The sequence below is a fragment of the Lathyrus oleraceus genome, chromosome 6 (assembly GCF_024323335.1).
Source record: "Lathyrus oleraceus cultivar Zhongwan6 chromosome 6, CAAS_Psat_ZW6_1.0, whole genome shotgun sequence".
NCBI classification, from domain to species: Eukaryota; Viridiplantae; Streptophyta; class Magnoliopsida; order Fabales; family Fabaceae; genus Lathyrus; species Lathyrus oleraceus.
In genome coordinates, this window is record NC_066584.1 from 457,139,616 (window position 1) to 457,165,296 (window position 25,681).

General features: G+C 33.5%; 2 protein-coding genes across 4 annotated transcripts; both read left to right on the forward strand.

The window, feature by feature from the left end:
- Window positions 1-443: 443 nt before the first annotated feature.
- Window positions 444-4,635, forward strand: LOC127097142 (uncharacterized). The gene is made up of 11 exons (XM_051035651.1): window positions 444-724; window positions 848-895; window positions 998-1,165; window positions 1,271-1,337; window positions 2,255-2,316; window positions 2,787-2,865; window positions 3,179-3,294; window positions 3,414-3,493; window positions 3,636-3,705; window positions 3,983-4,060; window positions 4,155-4,635. The coding sequence occupies exons 1-11, from the start codon at window positions 521-523 to the stop codon at window positions 4,215-4,217; spliced, it is 1,035 nt and encodes a 344-aa protein (XP_050891608.1). The 5' UTR covers window positions 444-520; the 3' UTR covers window positions 4,218-4,635.
- An 8,620-nt stretch (window positions 4,636-13,255) lies between these two features.
- Window positions 13,256-25,681, forward strand: LOC127097143 (probable ATP-dependent DNA helicase CHR12). 3 transcript variants are annotated; one of them, XM_051035652.1, is made up of 12 exons: window positions 13,256-13,597; window positions 14,406-14,559; window positions 16,501-16,565; window positions 17,210-17,398; window positions 17,907-18,056; window positions 19,707-20,105; window positions 20,483-20,742; window positions 20,883-21,101; window positions 21,708-21,915; window positions 21,990-22,143; window positions 22,865-23,470; window positions 24,845-25,681. In XM_051035652.1, exons 1-12 carry the CDS (start codon window positions 13,439-13,441, stop codon window positions 25,546-25,548), a joined length of 3,267 nt encoding a protein of 1,088 aa, XP_050891609.1. In that variant the 5' UTR covers window positions 13,256-13,438; the 3' UTR covers window positions 25,549-25,681. The 3 variants fall into 3 exon arrangements, with proteins under 3 accessions (XP_050891609.1, XP_050891610.1, XP_050891611.1); XM_051035653.1 differs by lacking the exons at window positions 13,256-13,597; window positions 14,406-14,559 and having other exon boundaries at window positions 16,524-16,565; window positions 17,193-17,398; XM_051035654.1 differs by lacking the exons at window positions 13,256-13,597; window positions 14,406-14,559; window positions 16,501-16,565 and having other exon boundaries at window positions 17,194-17,398; window positions 17,893-18,056.

Consider the following 25,681-nt stretch of genomic DNA (forward strand, 5'->3'; position numbering starts at 1 on the left):
TATTGAAAATTTTAAATTTTTCAATAGAAATACCATAATTTTTAACTTTTAACATAGAAAAACATACTATATTAGAAAATTTCGATAATTATTCTGAAATTTTTGATATCACTCAAATTTTTTTGAAAATCTGCTTTAAATCCTATAAATTTAAGAAATGGGTGAAATAATTTTGCAAAGACAATATTATCTTTTCATCTGCATTCAAGTGTCTAATTTAATTGAGGGTGGCAAGAAAAAAATTCCCTTAAATACTAGTATATACATGTTTGGACTTCATTTTGATGTAATTTTCTTTTGCCTTAAATTTTATCATTTATTAAATTATTTTATTATTCTTTATTCAATCAAATGATTAATATGTTTTTTTAAATAATCACTTTTGTAGCATGAATTTTTTTTATAATTACTTTTTAATACATGGTATAAAAACTAATTGATTTTTAAAAGATGAAAAAACAACCAAATAGGAACTAAGACCCCCCGAAACCCTCCAACTCCAACTCTGCCCGGTATAACCATGGGGAAGAAGAAGCAGCGGCTGACAACAGACGCAGACGCCGCACCGGAGCTAGACCCAATCACCGGAAACAATGACGAATCTCACAGTAAGAAGAAGCTCAAGAAGCAGAAGAAGAACAAAACAAACGAGATACCCACTGTCAGCATAGCCGTTCCTGCTTCCATCATTGACAACGTTCCAACCCTAGAACTCGCCACTCGGGTATCCATTTCAACATCACTTTCGTTTCCAACGCAGAAACACTAATTTTGTCCAAAAAAATATATACTTGGTTTCGTTGCATCTTCATTTCTGAATGTATATTATTTGGTTTTCCCTTTTCAGTTGGCTAGTCAAATCGCTCGTGCCGCGACTATTTTTCGAATCAAAGAGGTTGCTAATGTTGTTCTATGCATTTTCAATGTTGCTTTTATTACTGATATCATTATATGTTGCTGATATAGGGAACTGTTATTTGTTTATGTGTGTGCATAGGTGGTTGTGTTTGATAATAGAAGTAATACAGATAAAGGTTATACCGTGACGGAGAATTCAGATGATGAAAGTAGTTCGGCTTTTCTCATGCGAATTTTGCAGTATCTTGAAACACCTCAGTATCTGAGGAAGGCTCTCTTCCCAATGCATAACAGCTTAAGATTTGTGGTTGGATTAATTTTCTCGCAGATGCATTCTCTGAAGTTCGATTATGTTGTTGACTATTTGTTTACTTCATGCTAAATTTTAGTTGTTTGTATTGCTTTTTTGCAGGGAATGCTGCCACCCCTTGATGCTCCACACCATTTGCGCAAACACGAATGGGGTCCATATCGAGAAGGTAGGTTATTGTTTTCATATACTTCTCTTTTTCTTGTTAGTTAGGAGAGTATTCAAAAGCCTTGGAAATGTTTGAAATTTGAAATATGTTTAAGCCATGGAGTGGTTAATGGTTATTAATTTGAACCACACATCGCATTCTTTCTGGGTTGTATTTTGTAATTGCATAGTACTAGTAGCTATCTAACTCACAGGAAAATTATACCATACAACTATGAGGCTATAGATACTCTATGCGAATGAATGTTGGGCAGTGAGGTACTAATAGAAGTATAAACAAAAATACTGAAGTAAGTGAGCATGCTTGCATGAAAAAGAGATGAAATCCAGAATGGAATTATTTGGTAGAAAGTTGGAATTGGGATGACACACCTAATAAGAGGACTACTGACTATGACCGGAGCTTGTCTAGGTTTGTTCATTTGAAAAATGGGACTGTGGTTATAAAAGCAAATCAAATGGAAGGAAGTTATTTTGAAGGGAGGAAAACCTAAGAATACTTTAAGAGGAATTATCATAGAGGGGCCTTTCGCTAAATGAGTTTATATAAAATTTGGTTTTTCTTCTGTCCAGTGGTGTTGATTAATTCATCGATCACTCCATCTTTTGGGATAATGTTTGGTTATTTACTTGTTGTTGTAGATTCTCCCTAATGGATATGTAAAGGGTTGCTAACCTTTAGCGTGTTTGTTAGCATTTGTCGATGATTGGCACTGTTTGTTTCCAATTTGTGTAATCCTTTTCCGTTCTCAAGACTTAAGAGGACTTCTTATTTGAACTACTTTTTCTTTAGTTCTTTATATCTAAATAACTGTTGAAGCAGAAACATTTTTCTGCATCGGTGTTGCTATTACACTTTTGTTGTTTTGTTCCATGGTTACAATGGCCAGCTTTTGATTCATTGCAATAACTTCTTAGGTGTCACAATAAAAGGACATTCAAACTCTGGCACAACACTAGTTGATGTTGGCTTATTTAAGGTATGGGTTACATTTCATAGATTTTTTGACCTGAAACTTAATTAATTTATTTTTACTTCCTTTGCAATTCTTTGTATTTTATTTTTCTTTCATTTCGCTTGGTTCTCCTATGACATCCTGCCCAATGACAATTTATTGCTTTATTCATACTTTTGACCATCTATCTTTGCTATGTAGTTTGTTTGGACATTCACTTTTGATAGTAAGTTCAACAAGGGTTGTACAGAATGTCATTACAACGTTCCCGTTTCTCTTACTATTCCTTCCCTTTTTTTGCATTTTAATTTGAAAATTGCAATGTTTGTTAGTAATCATTACATTTATAGTTTAATAGATTGTGGTAGAAGACGGGAAATGAAAACAAACTGAAATTCTGAACTATTATTTTTAAAAATAATTCTAATGATATTTCTATCAAGTAGGCTTGAGTTGATTTCTGTATGATCTGATTCACTACATGACATATGCAGCATGTTGCAGTTGACCAAATACTTGAACCAGGAAGAAGAGTTACCGTGGCCATGGGTGCCAACCGCAATTTGGATTCTGGTAATCAATTGATATTTGCTTATCTTTTTTAATTCTCGTGCGAGTTAACTACGGTAGCATGCTTCCATGCTCTTCTTCTTTGTTGGAGAAATATGCTTTCTATCTATATTTGACATTCTTCCTTTGTTTTTGCGACTCTTCTATTCTACATATCCTATGATCTTGAAGTATTCTTTTGGGTGCCTTGCAAATGTATAATGCCATTATGATTCTTTCTTGTTTGAAAGACATTTTTTTACAATTAAAAGTCATTCCATTATTTCTTCTTGGCTATATGAATTTAAGCTGATTTGCAATGCTATACTTTATCTAGATTTACCACGCGAGGTTGTCTCATCATCCAAGCCCAGGGAAGAAGGAGCATATTGGGGATATCAAGTGCGTTATGCTCACAATATTAGCGCAGTATTTAATGAATGTACATACAAGGTATCCTCTCACCTTCCAAACACACATCTTTGCCTTTTAATATCTATAGCCTATTATTCATTGACCACCGTAGTTCTACTTGTGAACTCTTTCTTTTATTGACTTGTTATCACTGACAGGGTGGCTATGATTGTATAATTGGTACCTCTGAGCATGGTCAGATTATCAAGTCATCTGAACTTGAATTACCTTCCTTCAGGTACTCATGTTTTAACATCATCTGTAAAATCATTATTGTTAGATTGATTCGGTGCCAATTTTAAGCGTTCCATTTAGGTTGATACTGTAAGATATTTTTTAAAAAATTGTTTTATTAATTGCTTCATTCATTGAATTTGTAGACATTTATTGATTTCCTTTGGTGGATTGGCTGGGTTAGAAGAGAGTATTGAGGAAGATGATAACTATAAGGTATTGCATTGTTCCATTCCGTTGTTTGTGTGATTGTTGCGACTCCCTACTCTTTTGAGATTACTACCAATCACAGAGTCCATAAATTTGACAGAATATTTGGCCATACACCTTTCTCTGCTGTTGTGCTTGTGCAACACATAGCGGTTTGATATACTAATTAGAAACAGAAATGTAACACATTTGTGTATGATTTCTTAGGTTCTAACGTCATGTAAAATGAAAGTAACATGATGCTAAATATAGATTTTCTTGCTTAAACCCCTGAAAAATGCAGGGAAAAAATGCAAAGGAAGTATTCAGTTTATATTTAAACACGTGTCCAAATCAGGGGAGCCGAACAATTCGAACAGAAGTACTATACGCTTAATCTTTTCTTGGTCAATTTGTTTTTATTAATTTCTGTATTAAATTTTGAGTCAATATTTAATCCTCATCTTTTTGTATAGGAGGCTATTCTTATATCTCTTCAGTACTTCCAAGAACCAATAAGCCGAGCAACGCTGCGTTGAGCATTGTTGTATTCTCAAAATTTATGTAGTTCAATCATTGATTCTCCGAATTATGGCAGAAACAGAAACAGAAACACGGTCAAATTTTCAAAACCAGAATTAGAAATTGGCCCTCTAACTTCATCCTGGATTGGCCATGATGTTATGTTATGGGATTCTTCTTGAAGACTCTTATGGAAGTTGCGGTCCTCGCACATTGTAAGACTCGCAAACAGTGTTCCATCTATCTATATCTGTATATGAAATAATCAGAAATAGAATTGCTAGTCGTAATTTTGTCTCACCAAAGAAGGCCTGATGAAACTCTAGGTCTCTTTGGATCAACTTGTTAGAGTTTATTTATAAGTACTTGTGATTTTTGTTATAAAGGTAACTTACATAAACATTTATAAGATAAGTATAATGTTTTAAGTGTTTAGTTAAGTTGTTTATTTAAATAAAGCATCTTCGTTTGTGTTTTGTAGATTATATTAATTAATATTTTAGTTAGTCTTGTGTTAGTCCTTCATTAGGGATTAACAGAAAACTAACATACTTGGCCAGAGGCAGATCCAATCCATTTGAGGAGATTTTATTGAACCTCTTAACTTGAAAAAAAAGAAAGTATATATATACTTCTATATTTGTTTTTTTTATTTTAAACTCCTGTTTATTTTTTCTCACTACTAGTTTAAAAAATTTTGGTTTTTTTTTTTTTTTAATTTTTTTTTACCTTCAAGCTATGATTATGGATTTGCCACTAAACATGGAGAATTTAATATGTCACCTCTCACTTATAACCGAGACCCCATTTTTTTGCATTTCTGGAAACTTGCTTTTATACCATAAATTTGAAATTTTCTAGTAAAAAATATTGGAATTTTGAAAATTTATGATAAAAAATATCAAAAATTAAAAAAATCTGGTCAAAAATACCTTTCTGGTATTCCCATAGGAAATCTCATCATATTCTGAAAATTGTCAAAATTTCTGGAAAATAACAAAAACTTCTGCAATTTTTTTAAAAATATTTACATAAAAATACTGTAAATTTCCAAATTTTCGATACAGATTAAAATTTTATGATAAAAACCTTTAAATTTCTAAAAAAATTTGGAATTTTTAAAAAATTTCGGAATTTATGTAGGGTATAACGGTAAAACTATTCTAAATGGAGGTGTCGGATATAAATGAAGGGGGACAAGTAGATTTCTCCTAAAGATTACTTAGTGTATTAATGTATAAAAAGTCTTGTTAATGTTAGAGATGAAAACATTATAAATAAGATGGATTAGTAGAAACAAATAAGTGAGGAGAAACGCTGAAACCACACGAGAAGAAAAAAATACATATAGTAAAGAAGAGAAAATGTAAATGATAAAAAAAAAAAAGAATTCAATGGAGTCAAAATTATATGCATTCGGGTGGTTGTTTGACCATGATCGAACAACTTAAATTTTGCATTTTATTTTACATCAAATTTAAATATAAATTATTTGTCCACAATATAGTAAATGCGTGAATGTGTTAGGAACTTGAAGTTACAAGAGAAAATGAGATTGTATTATTAATTGAAAAAGAAAAATATCACATAAGATAAAAATATGTCATTCTCTATGCATTCACATCCTCTTATAACATAATTGATCACACGTCTCACCTCTCACTCTTTGTCAAGTCACATTCTTTCCCACCCCTTTCCTATATTTTGATAATGACACTCTTCACATAATGAGTTTGTGCAATCAATTAGTTAAGGGGATTACTTTTTTCAATCTAAGAGTTGCTCTTACACAGTGAAAAATCAGAACTATCTTTAAAACACATAAATGTACTCCCGGACGCACTCCACTTCACACACAATCCTTTCATAAGTGAGTCAGATCCTAATTTTTGTAAAAAATTAATAAGGAAAAGCATTTTCAAAAAATTAATACGAAAATGCACCTCTATATGAGTTTTCAATCAAAAAAGTGTGATACTCACCACTTCCTCATTTCCAGCATACTATCTTAAACTCTCAAACTCTCGCAAACTTTCAAACTCTATCAAATTGTCAAACTCTCTTAACTCACTTCCAAGTTTCTACTTTCAACATCCAATCAATCAAAGTGCTCAACATCAAACTCATATTTGATAAGTTTTTGAATTCAAATTTTTCACACTTGATTTCTCTATACATTAATTTGTTGAAATTAAGCATTAGGTATTGCAATACACATAAATATATAGGTAGTATAACTGATCAATGTGTTTGATAGATACTTTAAAAGAGAAATGTGTTTTGAGCATGTTTGGTTTCCATGTATTTCTTCCATTTGTGCTTTTTCACGAGTTGTAGGTAAATACAAAAATGCATTTAGGTAGTTGTTCAAAATTTGATTTTTCAGAATATGGAAATACACTTTTGTATTTTGTCTATCTGCATCATTTGGCTAGATTTTTAATGTGTTTCATATGAGTTTGATTTTTTTTACTTTGTCTGGCTTGTTTGGTTTAATTATAGGTAACATGGTTGATAACCAAGATCAATTGAGGTTCGGCAGAGTGTCGCAACATGCATCAATTTGTAGGAAAAAAGCCTGACCCTCGCGATCATCGATCGATGCAATCAATATTTGGAAGAATCTTCAAAGATCCATCATATGATAAATAAGAAGAACATATTTTCTTGAAAGCTTATGGCGAAGAAGAAGGATGTGAGGTAATAAATCTTTCATACAAGAAATTATTTAAACTTAATGCAAATTTAATTGAGGAACATGCTAAGATAGAAAATATAAACTTAGATATTAAAGATTATAATGAGTTTCTAGAGAATATCAATGAAACGTTAAGATATGAAATTGCTAATATTAGAAAACAAGCTAATAAATGTGAGACTCGTGTCTCAATGAAAAAGGAAGTAAAATAATTGCATGAAACCCTAAGTAAATTTACTAAGGGGAAATTAAACCTAGATTTGATTTTATCAAGTCAAAGTCCTTCCTTGAATAAAACTGGATAAGATTTTAAATCGAGTAGATCACATAGTAAATGTTTTTATATGAAGAAATTGAACCGGCCTATCTATAAATGCTCTTTTTGTAATAAGTTTGACCACTTAGAGCCCTTTTGTTTTGATAAACTAAGAATATCTAAAGGTAATATCCATATACCTCTTAGAGTTACTAATGCACCAGGACCCAATAAGAATTGGGGTACCAAAGATGAAAATCGGATTTGTTTTACAGGAATGGTTTGCAACTTTAATGGACCTTTAATGCATATTAAATGAAGTTGTGCAAAGTAAGATGTATACATTTGAGTATACAAGAGAGAGTCAATGCCAAATGGTGTTTGCCGATCTTGGTGCTTATAATCAAAGTGTGTTTGTTGTTGGTGTCGTTCAACATATATGATCAAGGTGTTCTCATTGATGATATATTTCAATGGACATGATCAAAGTATTCTCGTTGATGGTGTTTTTCAACAATTATGATGATATTTGATGATCATGTAACCTCTTAGTAGGTTAAGGTGATAAATCTGTAATGGATTTATCAGTCTTTTGGTTTGAACTAACTCTCGTGTCAAACAATTCATAAAGAAGGATTTACGACAATGTTTTTTCACTCCATAAAAATATGGAGTTTTTTAAAGTTAACTTGAAGTTTAAGGTAATACACTTTTTAGAGGTTGAAAAACTAGAAAACTATGATTAACACTCTAAATAAGTGGTTTATTAATTGATTGACATTTTAAAATTTCTTTTACTATTGATTTATTTGATTTTTAATCATTTTTGAGAAAGGTGTGCAAAGAAATAAAGAAAGGGGTAACAAAAGAAAAATGCCAAAGCTCAATATGAATCCAAGGCCCAAAAGACCAAGGATGTTGAAAATGTAGAAAATAATTGATTTTAGAAGCATTTGAATTTCAAATTTTGCACTCTCCAATCGATTATCCCTAAAGGGATAATCTATTATATCATTAGAAATAGCAAGCCGTCCACTTTCTCAACTGCCAGCTAATTGCATTAATAATATAATCAATTATAGGCCTTTACAATCGATTATTTCTCAGGTATTTAAAGGTATTCCTTCCACTCTCTTCTCATCTCATGTTGCATTCTTCTCTTGTGTATTATTTTGTGAGTGTTAGAGCAAAAATCTTTCTATCTCTCCATCATCATCAATGGCACTCGAAAAATCTCGCACATCCGAAGGCTCCTCTTCTTCAACTAACTACTCAAAATTCTTTTCTTCTCAATATCAAAAATATCAGTTCAACTAGAATTTTGAATCAAGGGTGATCCTTGATTCACGCTACTTGGAAGAAAGAGTTTTAGAAATTGTGCCTTCCTTTAGTTATTTTCTAATAAGCTTTTAAAATATTCACATGTGACATCTCTAATGAAAGGTTTCCTATGTTAGTGATAATGTTCTACTCAAACCTCAACTACGTAGATGAGATTCTTACTTCTGAAGTCAAGAAATACCATATTTGAATGTCTCTTAAAGAGTTTGTTGGCGTCTGCACACTTCCTTTCACTGGCTCCAACTATGACAATGATGAAAAAAGTAACAATTTTAACTTTTTGGTTGCTTTTACCTCATTCTTGTCAGATCCAAAGTCTAGCATTCATACTCTCTTCACCGTTGGTATGGTACGACTGAATATTCTTCTAGTCCACTATATGGTTAACCATGTTCTTTTCCCAAGGAAAAGAAACTATAGTCACATAACCAGATCCAACATAGTTGCGGTTTTGACAAATAGAGTTGAAAAAAATTGGGCTAAAGTAATGATTTATTATATGACGAGGAGCAAAAAGAAAAATACGAGTCTACCATATAATGGACTAATTACGAAGATCCTGGAGCATGTTAGCTTCTACTTAAAATAAGGAGAATCAAATAATAGACACACATGAATGAGAAACATCACCTTAAGTTTGAAGAGGATAAAACTCAACAATGGAGCACCAGTTCAACTACCTCAACAAATAAGAAGAATAACTCCTACAAATTAAGCACAACAAGCAGAGAACATAACTTTGGAGGAATTCAATTATGAAATCCCTCTGACTTTCTCCACCGATGCTCTCCTTAACACCATTCTCCATAATCAATAAGTCCTTATCCAAAATCAACAAGATCAAATAAGGATGAAAGTAAGTTAAAATGAGTTCATCAACTTGCTCGCAAGCTTGCCGAAACTGGAATTGGATCTTCGGTAATGTTCAACAATGATGATGATGACACAAATTAGTTTTTTTTACTTGTTTACTTGCTTTAGTTTATGTTCTCTTTGCTTTTTTTATTGCTTATCCATGTTGTTTCCTTCCCTTGTACTGTTCATGCTTAACTTATGAAATCCTTTTCCTTTTCTAATAAATCATGTTTGATATATGTGAATTATGTGTTTGCATGTTTACCATTCTTTTCTAGCATCTTTTATCCTCCTTATTTATTATGTCAAAGGGGGAAAAGTATATTATCAGGGGAATTGGAGTATACTCTCTACTCATGTGAAGGGGGAGGGGGTTAACCACTAAAAAAATTATCTATGTATCTTCTCTTTTACCACCTTTTTGAGAGAAACATTGTCATCATAAAAAAAGGGAGAAATATGGATCTATGTGCTCGCATGTACTATAAAGGTGATTCAAGGTGGTGAAGTTTGTTGATAGCAAAATTGTGATAAACTATTTGGTTTTAATGATGACAACACCTGATATCAAATAGTATTGAGTGAAGTCCTAATCTCTAGAAGATAGCTCAAGCAGTAAAAGATGCTCAAGATGTTTTTATCAAGCTATCATTTGACATGAACACTATGGTCAAATGACATTCAAGTGAAGACTTTTGTTTCAAGTTTCGCTGGTGGTTTGCTCTCAACTCCCTAATCATGGTAATCAACTTGAAATTATCTCAAGCCTTATAAATCTAGAAAACTCATAGTCCTTGAAACCAAAATTTGAAGCTTCAAAATCCTTAAAGAGAGAAAGTTTGAAAACTCGCTTGATCATGTCTGTTTGAATGATCAGTATCTTGTAAAGGCACAAGAGTATTTCTGGAATTACAAAGGCAAAATCACACACACTAAAAATATTTAAGAAGTCTATTTTATTTTGTTAAAACCACTTGAAAATGTTTTTAAGGTCTAACTAATTGATTATGGAATTGCCTGATCAATTTGGAGCTAGTTTAGAGCTAGATAATTGATTAGCCATAATCGTCTAATAAATTATTTTGCTTTGTAACATTAAATATCAATTGAAAAAAGGCTCTTAATGATTGCTAACGACTAAATATCAAAACCTTCCATTTGTGCCTTGAACAATTGATTATTGAGGTGCAATATTCGATTGACCTAATCGATTATGACATTTAATTCACCAATAGATTGTTTCCAAAAGATAAACCACAATTTGGCCTATAAAAATATCTTCTCTATTGTTTCAAATCACTCAAAAAATGATCTTTGATCTCACTCTCTAATCTTTTTCTTAAAATCTCTTATTTTCTCACATATATTTTACCTTAGTACTTTGAAAGTGTTCTTATGCTTAAGATATGATCATTGTTCTGAGTGAGGGAATTATTGTAATTTACCAAGAATATATCATCTCTTGAGTAAAATATTCTTCTATAATATTTTTTTTATTGCGAGCTAAACTAGTCAAAACTCTTGTTTGATTTAGGGGATTGTCTTAGGCAGTCTCCATTTGGTTCGTGAGTTTCGTCTGGAAGAAAGAATCTCTTTTGGTTTGTGAGCTTAGCCCGGTGTAAAAGCACTCCTAAATCAAGGTTAGCTTGTGTAAAATCTCATCTCGGTTCCTGAGTTCATCATGGTGTAAAAGCTCAGTTGGTTCGAGACTAGCTTGTGTAAAATCTCATTTTGGTTCGAGACCAACCTTTATAAAATCTCGGTTCGGCTTGGAGGTCAGCATGTGTAAAACCCTAGTTTAGTTTGGAGGATAACCAACACAAAACTCCATCTCGATTTAGAGGATAACTAGAATAAAAGTCCATCTTGGTTCGATATCATCCCGTGCAAAATCTCTATTTGGTTTGGAGGATAATCATCTAACTTTGTTCGTTCTTTGCTTGAAAGTTAGCCATTAAACTTCATATCCTTGTAAAAGAAGGTTCGTGGGCATGTCCTATTGAATGCTCTCAAGACAATGAATACTCTTAAGAATAATTCATAAGGACAAAAGTAAGTTAAGTTTTTAGACCAAACCTGTATAAATCTCAGGTGTCTTTCTCTCTCCCTTATCTCTTTTACTTTATTTTCTTTCCGTGTGTTTTCCATCCATTTTCTTTTTCCGGATATTACATGTTTTCTTTAAAATAATTTTAAACTCTGATTTTCAAACTGATTTGATTTTAACCAACATTTTTCAAACCCATACAATTCCTTCTCCTCCTGTATTTGGAGTTACATGTCCAACACTCTTGGCGTGTACCTGATCCAACCCTGTCCACCCCCTCATGTAGAATATGTGGTGGACAACATTCTAATTGATTCGAATAAGACTCAATCAATGAATAACTGAAGTATTGATTGGACTAATCTCACTTCTAACATAATAGGGTGACTTACGTTAGTCATTCTTTTAACGAGTCATACTCAAGAGACATGTAGTCAATTTTTTAGGCGTAATAATCGGTTTCCCCGCTAATTTCTTGAATTGAATTCTCGTCTATAAATACTCAACTAGGCAGTTGAGTAAACCGTTCACTTATTTTATATATATATATATATATATATATATATATATATATATATATATATATATATATATATATATATATATATATATATATATATATATATATATATATACACTAAACCCTTTCATATCTAATTGCATATTGGATGGGATATAGTATACTCATCGCAAATACAAATAATAATTGGAAAATACAAATAATAATTGGATGGGATATAGTATACTCATCGCAAATACAAATAATAAACGCAAAATAAACATTTACATTAATATAACCTTATAACTTTTAATTGTGTTGAAAAGATATTTACATTAGTATAACTTTTATAGGATAACAAATCATTTCAAAATTAAAAATTAATTTTTAAAAAATAAATAAACTATTTAAAAGAAAGAACCGTGTAACTTTCACAAAATAAAGGAACTATTTTAAAAAATATATGAAAAAAACTATTGCCTCTAATTCAAATTTATCTCATTAATGTAACTTTGTTTCTCTTTTCTAATAACAAAAAAGATTAAAAACAGTGTACTGTGAGTGTAAAAAAATATTACACTGATATCCAATCAAAATATTTTATATTGAGAAATCATAACCGTATCTTAAAAATAAAAGTGTGATGTGACGGGATACACGAGTCTCATTGGTTGACGTACAAATAATAATTAGATGAAATATAGTATACTCATCACAAATACAAATAATAAACGCAAAATAAATATTTTCATTAATATAACTTTATAACTTTTAATTGTGTTGAAAAAATATTTACATTAGTATAAATTTTATAGGATAACAAATCATTTCAAAATTAAAAATTAATTTTTAAAAAATAAACAAACTATTTAAAAAAAGAACCGTGTAACTTTCACATAAAGGAACTATTTTAAAAAATATATGAAAAAACTATTGCCTCTTTCTCTTTTCTAATAACAAACAAAATTTAAAACAGTGCACTGTCGGTGTAAAGAAATATTACACTGACATCCAATCAAAATATTTTATATTGACAAATCATAATAATATTTTAAAATTAAAAATGTGATGTGGCAGGATACACAAGTCTCATTGATTGACAGTAAAAAATATTTTATACTGTCAGTGCATAATTCTTTTTTCTCGTAACAAAATAAATTCTAATTAATTTTTTTTTATAAAATGTTTTCCTTATAAAAAATTATTTTAAGTTTCAAAGTACAAAAAGGATATTTGCTCAATAAAAAGGGGCACAAAAGTCCTTGCAAATAAATAAAGAAGCATGATTGACGTGAAAAAAAAAACCCTTTGGTAAATACTAAAATACGGTATATATAACGAAAAATAAAGAAAAAAAATAATAGATCCCTAAATACGAATAGACAAAGAAGGCGAAGAACGAAAGGGTTTTGTGCGCGAGAGAGTTTGTAATTAGTTTCGTGACTATGAGAGCGTGAGATCAAGCAATTAGTTGATAATTTCAAATATTCGTTAAAGAAAATACGAAAACGGCACCGTTGCGTACTCTCCCGCGCCATATCCATGGTGATAGATCATGAAGAGAAGAGCGAGAATGAACAACAACACACCAAAACACTCATCTGTGCTCTCAACTTTCTCTCTCGCGACGTTCCTCTTCCCAATCACATCCTCAACTCCGTCTCTTCCATCTATCATCACAACAACAATCTCAATGTCAATGTAATGCATCTCTTCTTTCGTTTTCGTTTGTTTTTCCGATTCGATTTAACTGTTTTCAATTCCGAGTAGTTAGAGTTCATTTGCGGTTTCAATTTTGATGTGTTCTTTTCTGTTAGAGTTTTAGTGTTCAGTTCACGGATTCAATTCCGATTAGTTCTATTCTGTTAGAGTTCATTCACGGTTTCAATTCCGATTTGTTCTTTTCTGTTAGAGTTTTAAGTTCAATTCACGGTTTCAATTCCCATTAGTTCTATTCTGTCACGTTTTGTTTGTTTGCTACACCGAGAAGTGTTTTTCATGCGCTTGTTTGTTTTGATTTTTTAGTGCTACGAATTAAATCTAATGTGCATTGCTATTGCGTGCTGAAATTCAGTTGATTTATGGTGAGGGGAGAGTTTTTTTCTCTAAATACAAAACTTCCATGGTTCAAGAGTTGGATCAGCTAAAAAATTGTAAGAAATTCGACTTTGATTTGAATTAGTTGAACTGTTGTTTATTATTTGGAACTAATTTTTTTGTTTGTGATTTAAATAAGTCTAGAAAGTTATATAGTAAGATTTTCTGGCATATTGTCTGTTCATTATTATAGGTTTACTTCAAAGAACCAGCTGTGTGACTTTCGTTTTCTTTATACATGTATTCTACTTCGATTTGTTTTGTTGTTTGCTGAAGTGTGTGCATTCTGTTGTTGTTTGGTTATAGGTTGTTCTTTTATTAGTCGGTTGTGTGGAACGTTATTTCTTGGTTACAATTGAAAAAGTTTTGATACGAATTATACAATAATGTTTCTGTTTTTTCGTGAATGCAGGATGATGCAGGGAGTTCTGGAGATGATTTAATAGCAGATCTTAAAGATGCAATATTGGAACAGCGCCCAAAATGTGCTTCACGTTTCAAATTGGAGGAAGCAATGGAAAGCCGTCATCAAAGTCAGATTTGGCATCGGTTAAATGAGCTTGAAGGTCAGCAGCTTTAGTAAAAAGAAATACCTATATTATATATAAATATATTTTGCTTGTTTCCATGTTAGCTTGGCATAGAATTGAGGTTTCATTTATACATGCTTCTTTTGTTTTCATTACTGTTGGTTGATATATCTGCACGTTGTTGCTACGCTACTATTGATACTTAGAGGTTTGGCTTGTGCAAATCCATTACTACTGAACTAGCTGGAACTATTTCATGCATAAATTTCAAAAGGATTATGTGGTTAGGATGATTGCTTTGTTATGTTAGTTTGTTAGTGTTGTCTGGAGGGGAAAAGCAGGTTGAGGAAGTAAGCCCCCAAACCAAATCACTTTGGAGCTTAGTATGATGTGGGAGGCAATGTGGCTGTTTCACTAAAGGGGCACGGGTTTTGAAGAAAACAATGAAAATAAAGAACTAATTTTTTCCAGACAACTGAGTCGTCCCTAAAACAAGGTTTTAATGCAAACTACGTAATGGCAAATTAACAATGAATTGAGAAAGAAAGTAATTAAAGAGGCTATAATAGAAATATAATAAGGTAAGTGTACCCCAGGCCAAGTCAAGTTAAGTCATAAAGAACACCACTAAGTAAGACCGGAAGTCTCCCAAATCCCGAGACTGCCAGCCATTGTCGTCACAATCTATATCTCATTATCATAATTACTGCTCTCATCAGCATTGTTAGATTTGTGGCCCTCAATTTCTTCATATACTGTTTACTTTCAGTTGGCTCCTTCCTCTTTGCAAGGACCATCTGTTGCACCAAAATACTCCAAATTGGGTTAACAATACATTACCATATACCAATTCCTTTTTGGGACCATCCATCTCTCCCAGCCATCATCCATCAAGGTCATCAGTCTTATTCAGAAAGATATAACCATTCACATCCCGACAATCAGAACAAGCTTCAACAATGCTCAAGTGTGTTTCTCTCCATGATATGAGTCTTCCATTAAGTTATAAACATGTCATATCATTATGGGTAGACTATATAGTTTAAATGTGTTTAAGGTTAGGAATTCAGTTATATAATAAGTTTCTCTAAAACACTCCCTCTCAACTAATTGCTTCCATGGTTAAACTCAAGCTTTTAGTTGTTAGTTTTTGTAAGTTTGGTATTGCTAAATCATAAATGGCTTACCGCTCATATGTGGTAGAGATACTTTTTCATTAGATCCCAATTTCCTGTTGTATGTTCTAAAGTGAGGAGAATTGAACAAACTGTCAAATTTGAATTTAGTTGCACCAGCATCATGAAGAAGAAGGATTTGCTTCTCATCTGCATCAAGTTTCCCATATACTGAAGCGCTTAGGCAGCCTCATCAAGCACCTCATGCCAATATTTTTAGTTCTACTTTTTTTTAGTCTTCTTAGAAGATGAACATTGTTAAGAGTCCCACATCGGACAATATATGGCCTGAACATGACTTTATAAGTGGGGGCAGCCCTCACTCTACCAACCGGTTTTGTAGGGTTGAGTTAGGCCTAATCACACATTCTTAACATGGTATCAGAGCCTCGTTTAAGATCCGGTGCGCCACCTACTATGTTTTCCGCTATCGGGCCACCCACCATTTATTTCCACGCTCCAGGTGTCCAATCCTGGGCGTGAGGGGGTGTGTTAAGAGTCCCACATCGGACAATATATGGCCTGAACATGACTTTATAAGTGGGGGCAGCCCTCACTCTACCAACCGGTTTTGTAGGGTTGAGTTAGGTCCAATCACACATTCTTAACAAACATAATGAAGTTTCTCTCTGAAACCAATTTATGAGCCTGGAAACTTCATTGTTGTATTGACAGACCAAGTAGCTTTAAGATATTTCTGAACAGGATGTCTCCCTAAATATCATATCCAGTACATGAAAGTGATTTCTCAATAAGAATCTTTATAATTTTACTGAAGAACCGTATTACTGTTTCCAACCAGAATTGCCTTCAAGCAGGGGAGAGGACCTGCAGACAAAGTGCCTGCTTGAACTTTATGGACTGAAGGTAAAATTGATTCTTGAATCTTTCTTCCACAAATTGATCATTGAAATTTCTTTTAGTATGGAACTTAATTGTCCTTCATTTATTTTAAGCTATGTCATTGTTTAGCCTGCTTTTCTTAATCGGTTGTGTTCTTTTATTAGAGTCCTTACAAATTGCTTTCTGTTTATGAAGATACAACACAGATGACTGTTGTCATTCTGTCTTCTTCCATTGTGTCTATCGAATGACTTTGCTCGACTAGTATAAGTAAAACATTCCACAGATGCAACAACTTTATAGTTTACTTCATTATGAAAGGTATAGGTTAAAAATAATTTCTAATGAGGCAATTAGTTTATTTTAAATACAATTTTTGTCGTCATGCTTCTTATTTTTGGAAACTGGTCTCTTCGCATTTTAGATTACCCTTTGTGGATTTGCAAAAATCCTCGAAATTGAGAGACCAAAAATATAATTAAAAAGTACTCTAAAAAATATTATGTGTGGGGTCAAATTCGTGAAATATAAAATAGGAGACCAAATAGTGAATTTAAGAAAATAGTGGTATCAAAAATCTATTTAAGCTTTAATTTTTATATTTTCTCTATATAACTGAGAAATGACAATAAACGTGTCCTTGTTGGCAAGGACTTCTCTTCTGGCAGTTAGCAGACTTGCAGTCAAAGATTCGGTCTGATGTGAGTTCTGAATACTGGCTCAATGTTGAATGTGCATATCCTGACAGGAAATTGTTTGATTGGGGCATGATGAGACTGCGCCGTCCATTCTATGGAGTTGGAGATCCATTTGCCATGGACGCTGATGATCAATTAAGGAAGAAACGGGATTCTGAGGTGATTATCTATTTTTGAAATAATCTCTTATTGGCGAACTCCTGTAATTGATCTTTGACACCTATGTAGTTTTTTCTTAAATTCTGCCTTGAAAAATCCAATATCATCTTATTGTAAATCTGAGATCACAAACATTCTCACACGGGGAAGGAAAAGAAAGTACATGTCTGTCTTCTCTTATTAGATACATTATAATTCAAATGTTATTTATCAATTCTTTATACGAATAAAGGAACAAAACATGGCAGGTCGAAAAACACAGGCAGATAGACTGACACATGCAAACTCACTCATAGATGCATACAATTATTTAGGAACTAGGAAATGTAATTTTATCTGGAATTTCAACTTTTATAAATGAACTTCCACTTATATATTAGTTAAATATACAAGACTTGGGGCATAGTGCTTTAGTTTCTTTTTCCTGATATATGCGTGATTTTCCAATATCTGAGCATGTAATGAAATTAGTCTGCACTGCTTATCTCCTATAGACACTGAAATGCAGAAACTGTCAAGATTAGAAGAGGCGGAGAAAAATCATATAGAGACAACAAAAAGAAGGTTTTTTGCAGAAATACTCAATACTGTCCGCGAGCTCCAGTTACAAATTCAAGCTTCTTTGAAGCGGAGAAAACAGAGGAATGATGGTGTCCAGGTACAATCTTTTTTCCTCTATCTTTCATTTGTTATTCTAAAAGATGCAATTAGGGTTTGGCAAGTGTGTGACTTGAACTCACAACTGATCTGTTTATATACATAATAGGTAACATGAACATCATAATTGTACACTAACTGCAGACACTATTTTCTAAGCACAAGTTTCTACGCACTATAGATACAACGCACATGTGATTATTTGAAGAATGACTCTTTAGTCTAATAGTTATAAATCAATGATGTTTATGCTGGATAGGTGCAATATACTTTTAGGTTGTCAGAATCATAATTTCTGGACATCCTCTTCCTATGAGAATTTGGTATATTAGTGGTTTTCATAGTGCATGGTATCCAAGAGCTTTTTATTCACTTTTACCCCCATTAAATTTCACTGGGTTTAGCTCTCTGCCCCTGTTTCTCCTAAATTGTTTTATTTCCTTTGTGAACTTCAATATTTAACCAAATGAATGTTGAAGCTTTTCTGAATTTTGATTCTAAATCGGTGAGCTGGATATAAGTTGTTAGAATTCATTGAGAGTTTAAGATATTGAGAATTGAGAAAAAGAGAGACAGTTAAAACATAAATGTTTCTGAATTCGAAACTGTATTCTAAATGTTGAATAGTTTACAGAAGATTTTATAAATATGCCCAAGCTTTCTCGATAAGTCTTTTATCACAACAGAAATAACTAAATCTATCAGAAGTCACGTTCTAACACTTAGATGACTAACAAATGCTGACCAAGAATCTTCTAGAATATTCCACATGGTAATATACACTATCACGAGATAGTGCGACAGTAATGAACATGGTTTTCAAACTCATGGGTTATCAAGTTATTCAATTTGGATGAGTTTACCTGTCTCGGTAGACTCAAATAGACTTGGAAAAATTCGCTAAAGCTCACGAGTTAGCGGGTCTGACAACACCAAAAGAAAAAAGGCCTAAAATACAGTCTGAGTTTGTTTAATTTGTTCCCTTCGGTGTTTAGGATCAAAGCTCCACTTGAGATCTTAAGCGTTCGAGCTAAGCCTCTGCTCCTCTTCAAAACTTTCCTATGGTTCAGACTTCAGACCTTCACCTGTGTTTACAATCTTCACCAGAGCTCAGACCTTCACCTGTGTTTATAATCTTCACCAGAGCTCAGACCTTCACCTGTGTTTATAATCTTCACCAGAGCTCAGACCATAGAGCATAACCTCCGTGCTTTTTTCGCTACTTCACCTTTGCTTCCCTTTGAACATAAGTCCTCTCCGGGCTCAGCGCAGTCTCCAAAAAATATCCTCTGCCTCTCAACCTTCATTTAGTACTTCTCCTGAAAAGTTCTTTAGTCTACTGATTTCCAGTTTCAACATTTTATTTGAATTTCCACTTAACACTTTGTTGTTTGTACTGTGATTTATTCTTTCAGTTTCCCATTTAACATGAATCTTCAGTTAATAACAAGGTTGCGGTTTGCTCCTTTGATTTATTATGGAGTTGGAATGCTAAGTTGTTATTGTGGTCATAGTATTTGAAATAGACAACACCACTTCCATTTATGGACAGTTATATGTTCATGACGTTTTTTTTCTCTTTGTTATGGGTAGAAAGCTAATTTGTCATTTATTGAACATGGCTCATGAGTTCCCACAAATGATTTTGCAGGCATGGCATGGAAGGCAAAGACAAAGGGCAACCCGTGCAGAGAAATTGAGATTCCAGGCCTTGAAGGCTGATGATCAAGAAGCTTACATGAGAATGGTGAAAGAGAGTAAGAATGAAAGATTAACTTTGCTTCTTGAAGAAACAAATAAACTATTGGTAAATTTAGGAGCAGCTGTTCAACGTCAAAGGGACTTCAAACATTCAGATGGCATTGAACCCTTGGAAGATTCCGAAGCTGATTTACCTGAGTCAGATGCCTCAAAGAATGGGATTTCTAAGGAATCACCTGTTGATGAAGATATAGATGCGATAGATTCTGATCATAATGATGGTGACTCAAACGATTTACTTGAAGGTCAGCGACAATACAATTCTGCCATTCATTCAATTCAGGAAAAGGTAAAGCATACATGAATCACTTTATTCACTTTTTGGACAGAAATGCAATGAAGTTTGTTTACACAATTTGTTTCCTGATTAGATGTTTGCCATTACAGCTGTTTGGGACAAATTTAGTTCCTCGGCATATATTTGGTGTAATGCATATTATTTCCTTTACCGATATGCTGAAGGATTGACAGCCATTCGTTTTTGATACTTTATGTTTTCTTCATTGTCTTTCTCTAATATTTATGAGGATTTCTTATCTTTTGAATTCATTGTAATGTTTTCTATCTTTATATGTTTCTTCTTTACTCAAGAAAAAGAAAATAAAGAAGTTATTTTTCTTCAATAAAGTTATATTTCATTGGAAACATAACAAACTTTATCTGCAGGTAACTGAACAACCGTCTATACTTCAAGGTGGAGAGTTAAGATCATATCAGATAGAGGGGTTGCAATGGATGATTTCTTTGTTTAATAACAACTTAAATGGGATTTTGGCGGATGAAATGGGGCTTGGGAAAACAATACAAACTATTTCTCTCATAGCACATCTTTTAGAATACAAAGGTGTGACTGGTCCCCACTTGATTGTTGCTCCAAAGGCAGTTCTGCCAAACTGGATCATTGAATTCTCAACATGGGCTCCTACGTAAGTCTAGGCAGAAATTGCAAATTATTTCTTTCCCTGCTCTCCTTGTGGGGTGAAGGGAAAGAAGTTAGAACTATCTATTTCAATTGTGCACATTCATACCGGCTTTAAATCACTTGTGCCTTTTCTTTCTGATACAGCATTAAAGTTATTCTTTATGATGGACGAATGGATGAGAGAAAAGCAATAAAGGATGAATTTTCAGGAGAGGGGAAATTTAATGTTATGATAACACATTATGATCTTATAATGAGAGACAAAGCATTTCTCAAAAAAATTAAATGGAACTACTTAATTGTGGATGAAGGTCATCGGTTGAAGAATCATGAGTCTGTTCTAGCAAAAACCTTGGACAATAGGTATGATTCTACATGCTGAATATTGATGACACCTATTAATATATATTTTTTAATAAAATGATTAATATGTACCTGTTGTCAATAGTGTATATTTATAATTAATAACTATAACTGTTTTCGGTCAATTAACCAGGCTTATTAGGTTTAGAATAACCTATTTAAACATATTAATGCATGTACCTCATTCTTACTATTGTGTGGGTTCCCCTTACATTCAAATATATTAGGTCCCTGCTGGTTTATAGTCTTTATATGATTGTACTGGTATCACTTAGGTTTTTTAATAAAACCAAAGGTTGAAATTAGATATGGGGTTCTATAAGAGGGTTAGGTCTGACAATGCTAAAAAGTACTTTAATGTAATAATACTAAACAACATGTGGATACTGAACTAAAAAACAAAAAGAGAAGAAAGTACCCTGGGATAGCTTTCAAAACTTTTCATAGAACAGTCAAAGTACTCATGAGTCTGCTCAATTCATTATCAAACTTTCCATAGAACAGTCAAAGTACTCAAGAGTCTGCTCAATTCATTATCTGGCGGGGTGGTATTACATTTCAGATGGTTCAGCTCTTCTCTAATTTTTGGATTTTATTTGTGTGCAGCTATAACATCCAACGGAGACTTTTGCTGACTGGTACCCCTATTCAGAATAGTTTGCAAGAATTGTGGTCTCTGCTTAATTTTCTCCTTCCTAACATATTCAACTCCGTTCAAAATTTTGAGGACTGGTTCAATGCCCCCTTTGCAGACAGAGTTGATGTCTCTCTATCAGATGAAGAACAACTATTAATCATTCGGCGTCTACATCAAGTGTGTTTCTCTCTTCTAAGCTTTAAATTTCTTCCTATTTCAACTTTTTTTTGACTAGTTTCATTTACTCTTAGGTTATAAGGCCCTTCATATTACGAAGGAAAAAGAATGAGGTGGAAAAATTTCTTCCTGGGAAGTCTCAGGTCATACTCAAATGTGATATGTCAGCCTGGCAGAAAGTTTATTATCAACAAGTTACTGACGTAGGAAGAGTTGGTTTGGACAATGGTCTGTATCATATTTTTTTTCCTGTTACCCACTTCTTCTTTTTAACTCAATCGAATGCAATTTTCCCCCAGATACTTTGATTTTGAATTTGTATGCCAAATGTATTTCTTTATTCCCATTGCGCACTGTTTGGCTGTTTGTCTCCGTTGGTTAATTTGGTTAGTTTTCACATTTGAGAACCCACGAGTTTAATTGTGTTTACAAATTTCAATATGTTATTGACTTAGTTTAGGCCGTCTTTTTGGAAGTAAGCCATAAGGCTATTTTCCCTTCAATCACATAATTACACTTGTCAATATTGTAGAAAGTAATGCAAAAAATACTTTTATGTTTATTACTAGAGTCTAGGACTATTTATATAAAAGTAGTTACGATAAATGGTGTTCAAATAATTAGGATTTGGGGCTACTGATGAACTAAAACAAAACAAATCATACTAAAATCAAATAGAAATAAGTAAGATAAAAAATTCAAGGAGAATAAAATCATATCTCTCCTGATTCTCCTACAAATCTTACCAGTTGCGACTTTCTAACGAATTGGTGAAATGTGATTATTAATTCAATATAAATGTGGTTTGCAATCACTTTTTATTGTATCTTGCTGTCTTCTTTTTGTGCCAAAAAAAAACTACCCATATAGCATTTGATGATTTCTAGATCCTTTTATGTTAGCCTGATTTATAAGAAACCTGCATTAAAAACTTTCCTAAATTTTGTAGGTTCTGGAAAATCGAAAAGTCTACAGAACTTAACAATGCAACTCAGAAAGTGTTGTAACCATCCTTACCTCTTTGTGGGAGACTATGATATGTATAAATGTAAGGAGGAGATTGTCAGAGCATCAGGTAAATTTGAACTTCTTGACCGTTTGCTTCCAAAACTTCGCAGAGCTGGTCACCGAGTCCTCCTTTTCTCACAAATGACTCGACTTATGGACACTCTCGAAGTTTATTTAAGACTTCATGATTTCAAGTATCTTAGACTTGATGGCTCAACGAAAACCGAAGAAAGAGGCTCTTTACTACGGAAATTTAATGCTCCTGACTCCCCATACTTTATGTTTCTATTAAGCACCCGGGCTGGTGGTCTTGGTTTGAACTTACAAACAGCAGATACTGTTATAATCTTTGACAGTGATTGGAACCCACAAATGGATCAACAAGCCGAGGACCGAGCTCATCGCATTGGACAAAAAAAGGAAGTTCGGGTTTTTGTGTTGGTAAGTGTGGGATCAATTGAAGAGGTAATTTTGGAGCGTGCAAAACAAAAGATGGGTATAGATGCCAAAGTCATTCAGGCAGGACTTTTCAACACAACTTCAACAGGTTTGTAGCTCTTGATGCTTGCTGTGTCCTGGTGATATCTATCAATAGTTATATTTTGGCTTAAGATGGAAATAATTTCTTTTACATGTTGAAACTAAAAGAGGGAGAGGGAAGGTTTGTTTTATTCATTGCTTTAAAGCAGGTTTATGCCATCAAATTGTATCTTCTTCTTTATAACCGGCCTCTGGTGGCTCTTCGCATATACATAATATGCCTTTAAGCAGGTTTTTGCTGTCTTTTTATCTTCACTTAAACCTTACAATCAACATAAATTTGATTCCGGGTCTTAGCACACATCTTTTTTGGTTACTCACCTCATTGCTAAAGCTTAAACATGTCTTGCCTTGGTTCCAGTATGTCTCCAAAGGTGTTTCGTTTAGTGAATATCATTGTCATTTTCCCATTCTACTCATTCTTTCATCCTCGCGTGCTCATTTGTCTATACCTTGTTCTTCCCATATTCCTACTTCGCCTTTGGCTTCTTGTATGCCATTTCTTATTCCTTTACCATTACTGTTCACCTGTCTTCTTTACCTCCCAAGTCCTCATCACCACTACCATCCTACCCCTTCCTAATTCTACTGACACGTGCTCCTCTCATGCCTCTTCTAAGTAGGTAATTACTCCTTTCCTGCTCATGATCTACTATCAGGTTCTCTCACTAAACCCTTATTCCTCGATTTTTTTAAACTTCAGTCTCAACACAGGAAGTTTACCGTGTTTGCGTTAATGCCCCTACCCGAGTTAGTATAGTAGTTTATTTATGCGCCTTGTTGGAATCTCCGCCTTCATTTGGTCTGCCACTAGTCGCCTAACTGCGGCATTTGGCTTGCCTTAATTGCAGCCTCCAACACCTACATTGTGTTGGGTTTGAATGGGTGGATTTAGTTCTACATTGCTCAGAGATATGGCTTGTGTAGTGTTTATAAAGCTTGGGCAACCCACACCATACAAAGCCGATTTGTAGGGTTGAGTTAGGCCTACGCACACATTCTTAAGATGCCTCAATACCAGAAATACCATTTATAATCACAATATTCCGAGTCAGCACTTCATGATAAGTTTGTTAATCATAGTTTGCTTCTGAAGAGTCGCTCCCTATCCTATATATACTAGTTGTGTATCTTGCTGAAGTATGATGAATCTTTTTTACCAAGTTCTCCTAACCGAAACTATTGACTCCCTCTCTGATCAAATACTATCACACTTTACTTTCCCTCACTTTCTCTCAATTCAAACAAATCAGAGTTGGAATAATTTAAATTTTAATGGGACTCTTTTAATTAATGTGCGGGTCCACCATGTCAGTGCTCCTTAGGTCATATTGTTAAAAGATGGAAATTATTTGAACATGTGGTGTTCTTATTTGTGCAGCCCAGGACAGAAGAGAAATGTTGGAGGAGATTATGCGACGAGGCTCAAGCTCACTCGGGGCAGATGTGCCTAGTGAGAGAGAAATTAACCGCCTTGCTGCTCGATCGGATGAGGAATATTGGCTGTTTGAGAAAATGGATGAAGAGAGAAGACAAAAGGAAAACTACAGATCACGTCTCATGGAAGAGCATGAATTGCCAGAGTGGGTGTATGCTCCAATTCAAAAGGATGACAAGGCCAAAAGTTTCAGCAGTGGTGTTACTGGAAAGCGAAAAAGAAAAGATGTGGTATATGCTGATACATTGAGTGAGCAACAATGGATGAAGGCTATGGAGAATGGGGGTGACATGTCAAAGGTTTTAGGTAAAGGGAAAAGAAGAGAGTCAAGAGAATATCTCTCATCTGACAGCATAGCACAAGCCAGTGATAATCCAGGGGCAGATGAAAGCTTATTTGGGTCAAGGACTGAAGTTGCCCCCATGGAAAATGAAGATAGTTTCCATACCTCTCCTTCCTCAAATAGATTCAAGCCTGAAAGAACAAAATTTCAGAAACAGGCATACGAGGATGTTGGCGGAAGTGGTCTGAACCAGCATGTTTTCTCCTGGAATACTCACAAAAAGAAGAGATCAAGTCATCAAGGCCAGGGGTCATTATCTGATAGTAGAGGACAAAATTCAAATGGAAGAGGAAACTGGAATTGATCTGTTTTTAAAATTAGCTGTGGTTGTCAGAATTTTGTACAATTATTGAACATGTAGTTCTTGTAGCAGAAATTATGAGCAAATTGTATTATGTAACGGTTTGTGATTGGTGTTATTTATAATAAAATTAAAT

Excerpts from the sequence above, each read along its gene's own strand:
- LOC127097142 (XM_051035651.1), top strand. The coding sequence starts at position 521 with ATGGGGAAGAAGAAGCAGCGGCTGACAACAGACGCAGACGCCGCACCG. Across the intron at positions 725-847 it reads CCCTAGAACTCGCCACTCGG|TTGGCTAGTCAAATCGCTCG; the intron begins GTATCCATTTCA and ends TTCCCTTTTCAG. Across the intron at positions 2,866-3,178 it reads CAACCGCAATTTGGATTCTG|ATTTACCACGCGAGGTTGTC; the intron begins GTAATCAATTGA and ends TACTTTATCTAG.
- LOC127097143 (XM_051035652.1), top strand. The coding sequence starts at position 13,439 with ATGGTGATAGATCATGAAGAGAAGAGCGAGAATGAACAACAACACACC. Across the intron at positions 18,057-19,706 it reads AGAGGAATGATGGTGTCCAG|GCATGGCATGGAAGGCAAAG; the intron begins GTACAATCTTTT and ends ATGATTTTGCAG. Across the intron at positions 21,916-21,989 it reads TCATTCGGCGTCTACATCAA|GTTATAAGGCCCTTCATATT; the intron begins GTGTGTTTCTCT and ends ATTTACTCTTAG.